Source organism: Leishmania donovani, chromosome 35 (genome assembly GCF_000227135.1).
Source record: "Leishmania donovani BPK282A1 complete genome, chromosome 35".
In the NCBI taxonomy this organism is placed as follows: Eukaryota; Euglenozoa; class Kinetoplastea; order Trypanosomatida; family Trypanosomatidae; genus Leishmania; species Leishmania donovani.
The window spans coordinates 799828-809674 of NC_018262.1; the positions used below are offsets into that span (position 1 = coordinate 799828).

At 59.9% G+C, this 9847-nt stretch overlaps 2 protein-coding genes across 2 annotated transcripts; both read left to right on the forward strand.

Annotated features, from left to right (window-relative positions):
- Nucleotides 1–2170: 2170 nt before the first annotated feature.
- On the forward strand, nt 2171–3280 carry LDBPK_352010 (hypothetical protein, conserved; the record flags this gene model as incomplete). Its single annotated transcript, XM_003864734.1, has 1 exon — nt 2171–3280. The coding sequence occupies one exon, from the start codon at nt 2171–2173 to the stop codon at nt 3278–3280; it is 1110 nt and encodes a 369-aa protein (XP_003864782.1).
- A 1881-nt stretch (nt 3281–5161) lies between these two features.
- On the forward strand, nt 5162–9424 carry LDBPK_352020 (hypothetical protein, unknown function; the record flags this gene model as incomplete). The annotated part of the gene is made up of 1 exon (XM_003864735.1): nt 5162–9424. One exon carries the CDS (start codon nt 5162–5164, stop codon nt 9422–9424), a length of 4263 nt encoding a protein of 1420 aa, XP_003864783.1.
- Between the last annotated feature and the right edge of the window lie 423 nt (nt 9425–9847).

Genomic DNA, 9847 nt, shown 5'->3' on the forward strand with positions numbered 1-9847 from the left:
CCTGTCCCGCACCGAAGATGTGCGCAAGTACGTTGTTCGCCGCCGCGTCGTGAAGAGCGGCAAGAAGGACCGGCTGAAGGCCCCGAAGATCCAGCGTCTGATCACGCCAAGGGTCAAGGCCCGCCGTGCCAAGAAGGCCAAGGACGCCATCGCCAAGGTGCGCGCGTCTGCCGCTGAGCGCCGTGAGTACCTGCGCCTCATCGCCTCGAACCGCCGTGCGCTGCGCCAGCGTGACCACTCCAAGAAGCACACCCAGAAGGTGCACGCCCAGCGCGCTGAGGTGGCCGCATTCCAGAAGAAGTAAACGAATGTGCGCGTCTGTGGGCGTGTGAATGGGGTTTCGTAGGATAGCCTGCCGCTTTTTGTTGGTGCAAACAGACGACATGATCAGCAGCACCGCCACCTCCGCGGCACCCACGCTCACATGTACTCGTGCATACGAACACACCACCCGCCAACGCACGTACATCATCGTCTCTGCACGCGAGGCGCTTGCGGCGTGCCATTGTCTTTCCCCGTTTCGATTTCATTTGTGATTTCTCTCCTTTTGAGTTGTTCATTGACATGCAAATAAAAAAACGATGAAAGCAGAGAGCACACACACACACACACACCAACTCAGACATAGGGATGTGCATGAGGCAACCGAACCCCCTCCCCTCCCCTCACCCCATTTTCCGCAGCCCCCATCGAGTGACACGTAGCAGCGCCGCTACTGGTTAAATCGAGGGAGTGAATGGGAGGAAGATCACGGTCTTCTGCCCTCAAAGACCACTCCATCGTGAAACTCCCAGGTGTGCGGCTGCTGGCAGACCTGCACCTCCTCGAGAAGAGAGGGCAGCACCCCTCGAGGAGCATGAACATGCACGTAACCTCGCTGTAGCTGATGTACGGGCTGCTTTCCTCCTCGTACCAATGCTGCTGATGCTGCTGGTGGTGGTACTTCGCTCTTGTCTCTCCGTCTCGCATTTTCTATGCGCTTTTTTCACGTGCGCGCCATTTCTTCCCTTCTGCTACGACGGCCATGCATTTGTGTGTGCGCTTGCAGGAGGAGGATATGGGGAGAGAGGGAGGCGAGGCAAGCGCGGCAGCGAGCTAGCGGGTGAGAGAGAGGAGATCCAGCACTTGTAGCAGTGGAAAGTATGTTCGCGCTCCTTGTGTGTGTGTGTCTGTATCTATTTCTGTGAGGGTGGATATGCGTAGCCAGTCTTGCGTGTCACATGGCACTTCTCATCATTTTGTTTCGCTTTCTCAGCACCTTCTCCAATTCTTTTCTCGCTTCATCCACTGCCTCGCCGCTGTTGCCCTGCGCATCTCTTGCCTTGTGACGGCTCGTCTGGAACAACCCACAAACAAGGAACAGGAAGACAACAATCAAGCGCAGGAGTGCCAGCGGAGGACGACACAACACCGCCTCACTCCAGCATCAACATCACCCGCATCCCCTTCCCTGGCCTTGAGTCGGGGTGCGTCTCTACCTCTCCTTCCTCCTGGCATTCTTCCTCCCTTTTGGTGCCCACACACAGACACACACACACACACACACACACACACACACACACACGAGGAGAAGTACATGGCGCCAGCGTCGTTCGCCTAGCAAGAACAAAGAAACAAGGAGGAAGGAAAAGGAAAGTATCCACAAAAGACGCCTGGATTGCCGTCGTGGACGCCATTGCGCACCCACTCACATACGCACACGTATTGGCACCCGCCAACCCACGCAAGCACCGCTGCGCGTTTATTTGTAGGCTCTTTTTCTCTCCATTTGACATAGTTGTTTTGCGGCCCCCCCCCCCCGGGTGCGGAAAGCTGCTGCTGCTGCTAGCCTTTTCCGTCGTTCGCCGCCCCCCCTCCCACTCACAACAGTAGTTGCTGTGAACTCCCCAGAGTACACACACACACACACACACACACGGATACACATAGAAGTGTTCGCGTTAGCCTAGCTGTTTTTTTCTTTCTTTGCCGTCTTCATCCGCGCTCCTATCAAGCTTCCTCGGCTACTGACCCGGCATCTCAGACACGAAGAAGATTGAAGGCGCCACTAGCAACAGTGGTGACTGGGGCGTCATTAGGTGACCGCCGTCTTTGCGTTCTCGCGTATTAGTCTTCATACTTTCTCCTCTTCTCTTTCGGCATCACCTCGGTAGCGAAAATGTCTCGGCGTATGTTTGTGCGTAACATGAACGGGGAGTTGTCCTCGACGTGGCGCCACGGCGGTGCGGAGGCGAACACAATGGGTGTCAACGTCGCCACCTTCGGTGCTACCGGCATCCTTGGTCACCACATCCACGCCGTGAACTGCTACCACGGCTACACCAGCATCCTCCCCTTTCGCTTCCGCTCTGGCATGCCGAGTAGTGTGCGCCAGATGCGGTCGAGCGGTGACGGCACGGTCGGGCAGAACTTCGACACGGATTACGAAATCGACAAGGAGTTTGTCGTCAAGGCAATTTTGGAAAAGGTGGACAACGTCGTTAACGTTGTCGGGGCGTGGCAGGAGCCAGCGTGCTACGAGAATAGTCAGTCGTGGTTTTCGATGGAAGCGATCAACGTTGAGTGGCCGCGCATGCTAGCTAGGTGGTGCCGCGAAATGGGTATCCTTAAACTCACGCACATGTCCATGGTCGGCGCGGATTTGAACAGCCCATCAAAGCTGCTGCGGCAAAAGCGCGAGGCGGAGATCGCCGTGCTGGAGGAGTTCCCGACGGCCACGATCATTCGCGGCACGGACATCTTTGCCGAGAACGACTTCTCCTACTCCAAGTATCTGAAGGCGCAGCGGTACATGAAGATCGTGCCCGTTCCGAATCGTGGCCAGCGCATTCATCAGCCGGTGTTTGCCGGCGACCTTGCCGAGGCGGCCGCCCGCTCGCTGCTTCTCGATCACACGGAGGGCCGCATTGCCGAGCTCGGGGGCCCGGTGCGCTTCACCACGAACGACCTGCTGCGTTGGTGCTCCGAGTGCAACAACCAGCGCCACCTGACGGTGCACCTGCCGAAGATTGTCTTCGACATTGCCTGCCACATCAACGAGCGCTACCCGATCCACCAAGGTGCCTTGCTAGGTACGAAGGCACCGGCGTGGAACAAGGACTGGGTGGACCGCCAGTTCATCGACAACTGCGCCATGCCGGAGCGCGACCCGGATTTGCTCGACTGGGAGGACTTTGGTATCCCACGAGAGGACCTGTATCGCATGGAGGAGAAGTACTTCATCACATCGGCGATGTGGTCTAAGTGTGCGCCGTACCTCGACTACGGCTACCGCATGTGAGGAGTGGCCCTTCCCTCCCCCTTCCCCTTTCTGTCTCCCACGCAGAAAAGGATAGAAGCCGAAAAGGGTAACAGCTGGGTGGCCCACCTATGGTCATCTGCGCCCGCCCATCGCGGGCTCTGCTTATGTGGGTGTGTGGCGAGTGAGAGCAGCCGCGTCGCACAAATGGACGTGCTCGTCGTCGTCTTCGCTTAGAGCTCTTTCGGAGCTCTGCCCATCGCCGGTTTTGGCCTTCATCGCTCATTCCCCTCTCTTTTCTTCCTCCGCTGGTCTCAAACCGCTTGTGATTGCTTTGTCTCGCTTGTTGTGTCCGCTCGTGCGGGCATGCGGATGAGCAGCAGACCAGCGCCGCTTCTCTTTTGGGCACGTGGGCGTGTGCGCCTGTGGAGTGGTGAAGGCGTGCTGACGTGGCGGCCGCGGCGGCCATCACAATGTTGGGGCATGGGCGCTTGTGTGCGTCTGCATGCAAGTGTATTCTAGCGTGCGCTCCTTTCTTTTTGTTCGCGTACGACGTGTAGCGTCCTTTTTTTTTGCCTTTCGACATTCGGTTGCCTTCAAATACACGAAAGAAAGAAAAAACAGCGCATGTAGCAATATCGGGCCCTTGCGTGTGTCCTTGCTTCTTCCCCACTTTTTTCCTCCTTGGTGGAGGCAGGACGACGACTCCAGTCGACAGTGAGGAGCGGCGTTTGTGTGGGCTACCGAGGGAGCGAGGGAAGCGTGCAGGAGCAGAGGGAGGGGCAGGCATGATGGGAGGAGGAGAGGGACATTTATAGAAGCTGTTTAGTGCAGACCGCAGCGCATGGTGCGTGTGTGTGTGTGTGTCTTTGTACGGCTCCTCTTGTGTGCTTCCGAATGTTTCTCTTTCTACTTTCCCTTCCCTCTGCTTCTCTCCGGGTGGCACACGGCGATGGGCCACATCTCTTTCCTATCGCGACCCTCGTTTGTCTGCTTGTAGGCACAGCACAGGGCACATGGAACTTCACGTTTTGCGTACGCTGAGGGCTCAGCTGTCTTCCGTCTGTCCTGGCATCTCTGCCACCCCTTACTTCTATTGCTCAATCCACCCCCTCCTCTCATCCTGCACCACTCTCATTGCTATGCTTGCGCATGGCAACGTCGAATCTCTCAGCAAACCTGCCCAAACGCACATCGGCACAAACACACACACACGCACAGGGCGAAGCTGCTGCGCCCTCCCTTCCATGGGCAGAAAAGCCCGCGCACGCAAACAAAACGCAAGGGAAAGATTTCAGTCGTTCAACTACGTCTGCGGGCAGTCGCTAGTGCTCTCTCCTGGGGCATTTCTTTTTCTTAAACTTGGACCTGTGTCACAGGCGTCACCCTCCTACTAACGCTGCACAGCTGGAATGCACTCTGGGCATGTGCATGTGGCGCCACCAATCCGTGCCGGGCATCTACACTGAACCTGAGCCCTTGTTGACGTCTTATCTTACCCCTTCTCTTTCTTTCCTCGCAGAAAACAGCACATCTTTTTATACAGCTTAGATACTTGATGCACGCACACACATACACACACCATCTCTCGCTTCTTGTGTCTCGTTGATCTGGTACCTCCCTAGAATAGATTGGCCCGCGGTGCGGTGCGGCTGTGCATAATACATACATACACGTATATATATATATATATTGTTTCTCCTCTGAAACGAGTTTCTGTTCTCGTTGACCGCCGCCGTTTTATGGCCGGCATGTGCGCACGCATTCGCACACTCCATCTTTCTTCTTCCTTGGTGCAACCCTTACGCACACCTTCGCTGCAGTGTGTGTAGAGGATTTCCCCTCCCACACCCATACACGTACGCATACACGCACACACACGCACACACACACACACACACACACAGCAACGGAAGCGCAAGCATGCCATCGTGCGTCTTTACCCGCACCCAGGTGCTGGAAAGCCTCTCCGACGAAGTTGCTCGTCAGGAGGCGGAGTCGATTCCAGAGTTCATCTACTTTTTTCTGCGGGATGTCTTCCTCGCCGTTGACGAGGACGGCGACGGCTACGTGACGGGCGATGCTGTATCACGCCTGTTCCCGGCCCTTGCGCCTGTGAGGGCAACAAAGGATGCTGCCTCGTGCTCTGCAGCCTCCAGCCTCATGACGCCGACGGTGCATCCGACGTGGTGGAGTCCGACGTCGTATGTCGCCCCCACGCGGTGCGCCGCCGCTGCCCAGCAGCGCCTTTTGGACTTGTGCGGTTTCATGCAGACGTACTGGCCGATGGTGAGCGATAAGATGGCACACTTCGTGGGTGACACATGGAGTCAGCATAGCAGCGACAACCTCAGTGGCTCTCGAAGACAATGCGCATCGGTGGTTCACCAGCCCATCCTCACTCCCTCTCCGTCTCGCGACGTCTCGGCGTCGCCGCTGCGGGCACAACCGACCAGCCCTCCCGCTTCTTTCGTTACTGGCGGCCGCTTAGCCCCGTCGCCTGTTTGTGGGTCGGGCCCACTGACGGAGAGAGAGACGGTTTCCCCGGAGCAGCACCGCCTCTACCGTGAGGCTGTTCGGTGTCTGTGGACGAGCGGCTGCCCGCTGTTACCACATGCCTTCACTCCCCCTGCGCCGTCTGTACCATGTCCAATGCTGCTGCCTTGTCCGCAGCGCCTTCTGACGGAGAGCGACATGGAGGAGCTGCTGGTGGCCTTTTCCTACCTGGACAGAAACCAGAGCGGGTTCGTGGGCGTGGCGGACGTGGCCGCTGCACTGCAGTCGCTCCTTTGCAGAGCCGCGCGCGCTGGCCAGGGCATTGTCTCTATTGACACACCAGCAGAGGTGAGTGACGAGGTTCTGCAGCTTGCAAATGCGATGCTGCGCGTGGCCTTGTCCTTGACCACCACAACAGGCGAAGCTGCTGCCACACAGGGTGTGCCTGCCTCTTCCGCACCTTCTTCCTCTAGCGGCCCTCCGGCTGTGCCCTCGTCGTCCCGAAGCGGTCCCTGCGTGAGCTGGACGGCGTTCGCGCGTTCGTTCCAGTGCGACACGGGCGCCTTTCCAGCAGAACTCATCGCGTGGTGCGCAACGTGCGCTCGCGCAAGCCGCGAGCTGCCCGCACGCGCGCTGGCCACTGCGCCGCAGTGGATGTCTCCGGTGGAGTGCGCCTACGTTCAGCAGCTGCTCGCCTCGTACGCCGACCTCCTGTGCGCTGAGAAGGGCAGTGCCTCTCCTCGCCCGTCGTCCACTGCGACAGAGAAGACAGAACCGGCGCCAGCGGCTGCGCTCTGCCCGCGCCTCTCTGTGAACACCCACTTCGCAAGGAAGCCGCCGCAAAGCTGCGGGTCGGCGGGCGCCTGCGGCGATCGTCGGTACGGCCGATATTTGTGCCAGACGCATGCGACTGCGGTCGCATTGCAGCAGTGGTGCCAACGCGCGAACGCACAAGCGAAGCATTTGGCAGAGAGCGACATGAACACTCTACCGCTGGCTCTGCTGGAGGCGAGCCTTCGACGAGATCTACAGGCATTCCTGTTTCCTAAGGCATTCGAGTTCTCTGCCGCGGCAGGGGCGGGACTGGCGGAGGTGTTGGAACACCATGTGCAGGCCGTGTGCGCGCTCGCACAAGGTGCAGCCCTTCTCCCTGCTCTCTGTCATTCCCCGAACGCGAGGATGGAAGGCGAAGCGTCGCCACTTCGGGGTCTCGCCGGGCATTATGGGGAGTCGGTGCACGTGGACCTGGACAAGTTAGTCGACGTCATCACCGCGGATCCGCGGTACTTACAGCTGGAGGTACTGGTGCCTTTGGAGTCACGGCTGGCCGCCGTCGTGGACGCTGCTCGGCACCATCCGCGGCGCCTCGTTGAGAAGGCCGTAGGGCTTATTTCTGTGTTTGTGCATGGCGCACGACTGAACGGCGGCTCAGAGCTGGCGGACGTGCTGGAGCTGCGGCGTGCGCTGTCCACGGTTTCCCCTTCGCTGGCGCGGCTCATCACCGGGGCCACCAGCTTCTGCGAGGGCCGACTGCGCTTGGAGGAGTGCATGGTCACGATCTCTACCCACGTCCTATCGGTGCCGCCGCCTTTGCCCGTGCCCGTTTTCCCAGCCTTTGCAGGCGGTGTTCTTCCAAGCGCGCCAGTGACCACGCACGACGACGCGGCGATTGCTTTGCGCGATCATCCTTGCTACGCAATGCTGCAGGACACGCGCTTGCTGAAGGCATCGCATGGCTGGCTGCGCTACGCGTGCCGACGGATGCCACCCCGCGAGCAGCGCACTGTCATTGATGCGCTAAGGCTCAGTTGCGGTAGCAGCAGCCGAGGAGGGAGCTTATTCGAAGCCGCCGCTGGCGGCTTCGGTGCAATCCTCGATACGAGGCTCGACAACAGGAAGCAGCAACGCTCTCTTTCCGCGTGCGACGTGTACAGCGCGATGCTGCCACGGGTCAGGGCAAGCTGCTGGGTATGCAGAATGGACCCTGTCGTGGCGGCGCACGCCACCCTGGTCCTGATCGCTGCCAGCGGCAGCGCCGACACCGCCGCTCTGACGGAGGAGTCTGTGTGGTGGGCGGGTGTTTACACCTTGCTGGGGCAGTGGGTCCACGCCCAGCATATCGGTCGCTGTCTTTTAGAGAGCACTGATGCATGGGCTATGAATGCCATCACATGTACTGCTGCGGAGCTGGGACTCTCGTGCTGCCGAGCTGTGAGTCAGGTACTTAGTCACCTACCCGTCGCATCATCAACCGCGTCGCGCGTGGTGGTGGTTGAGGAGGAGGAGCTGACGCAGTCTCTGACTCGTGTCGTCGAGTCCCTCTCTCTGTGGGCGACTCCGCCGTCGGCGAATCCAGAATGGCAGTCGTCTTCCGCCGCGGCGTGTGCGCGGCTTGTCGACACGCTCGTTGGATCGTGTCCTCGCCGCGAGTCAACGCTAGTGGATGTCTCCGCGCTGCTTCGGCGGTGGCTGGAGGCGTACCCTTTGCCACTTCCAGTCACGCATCTGTCGCTGTGCTGCGCGGTCGAGGAGGTCGGGTCTGTGTACTACACGCTAAAGCGGCTCGCCGCCTCAGAGGAGACTCAGCGTCGACGAAGCGAGACGCCGACAGGCGGGGCTGCGGCGCCGACCCGCGCCGTCAGCGAGGGACGCGCAACCGCAACTGCAGCGAGCAGACAAGCCTCATCTGCACCCGTCGTGACCGGCATCAGCCCGGTGTGCTTGTCGGAGCTTCTGGAGAACGAGGACCTTCTCCTCGCTCTGTATGCCGTCAGCCCGCCAGAGGCAGTCGGTGTATGGGGCGGTGCACTGCGCCGTCTCGGCGCCCTGCTTCGCCCGGTGTTGCTAAGCTCAACGGGCGTACGAGTGTCGCTGGACAAGCTCAGTGCGCGGTCGTCGGAGAGTGGAGGCGCTGTGGCGACGGCGGTGCCCAGCTCGACATATTTTCCCCGACCTTCGATGGCCACTTTGCACCGAAACGGCGGCCAAAGTTCCTTGGCAGACACGCTTCTGTCCATGGCTGTGCCTGCGTCTCTGCAGCACGCCATGGCTCAGCTCTTCGCCCGCGTCGACGTCGAGGGCACAGGCGCGGTGACCGAGGATCAGCTGCGCAGTCACCGATCGCGGGTGCCGGCCTCTGCCCGATACGGATGGCACCGCTTTGTGACCGCTTTGTGCAGCAGCACTGCCATGACCTCATCGCCATCGTCGTCTTCTGGAACGGCGCCGTGCTCCTTGATCTCTGGCGGTCTGTCAGCCGGAGTGCTTCGGTCGCATCGGTGGAGCCGTCGACGCCGTGCCGCTGTAGCGACTCTGAGCTGCGCTGGCGAGGCTCAGCCGCAGGCAGAGCAGATCTCATGCTCGTCTGTCGCCACGCAGCACACGGATGACGACGTGGCCACCACCTATAGCCTCGGAGATATGCTGATGCGCATGGCGGAGCTGCGTGTCTGCGTTCAAGCGCAGCTCTTGGAAGAGAGCAGCACGCGGGCAAAGGCAGAGGCTGGCGTTTTTGTGGCCCGAAAAACGGGCCTTGCACTGACCAGGGCTATCACGGATGCTGACTCGCCCTTGTCGACGGCCGCTGGTCAGAAAGCGGCGGCCTCTTCGCCACCGACGGCGGGGACGGCGCAATGGTGGGCAACGTACCTGGAGGAGCTCTGCCGAAGCTACTCTCCTCTGGCTCTGTAATGCTGCGTCGTGCGTAGGTCAACGGAGTCGCTTTAGTCAGCGGCAAGCAGCAGCTATCCACCCCCTTTCTATTTTCATTTCAAGCGTACCCTTGTCGTTTCTTCACCCTCCGTGCCTGTGCACACGCTGGTCAGCTGCCTCGCGCGCCGGAAGGGGGTCAAGGGTGAAGCTCAATCAGCAGGCAAGCGAGTGGCGGCTGCCGCTGATATAGGGTAGAAGCGGCTGAAGCTGTCGAGCGTCTCACCGCAAAGGCGCTCGCGATCGAAGTCTGCTTCTCTTTTTTGAAGGCTTGTCTCTCAATGGGGGCAGCTCTGTCCTGGTTGCTGTGGTGAGTTATATGCTGCGAGTCATCTTTGTCGCTGCCGAACTTCCCCCCCCTCACGCAGACACACATGCACACACACACACACAGTCGTCGTGCGG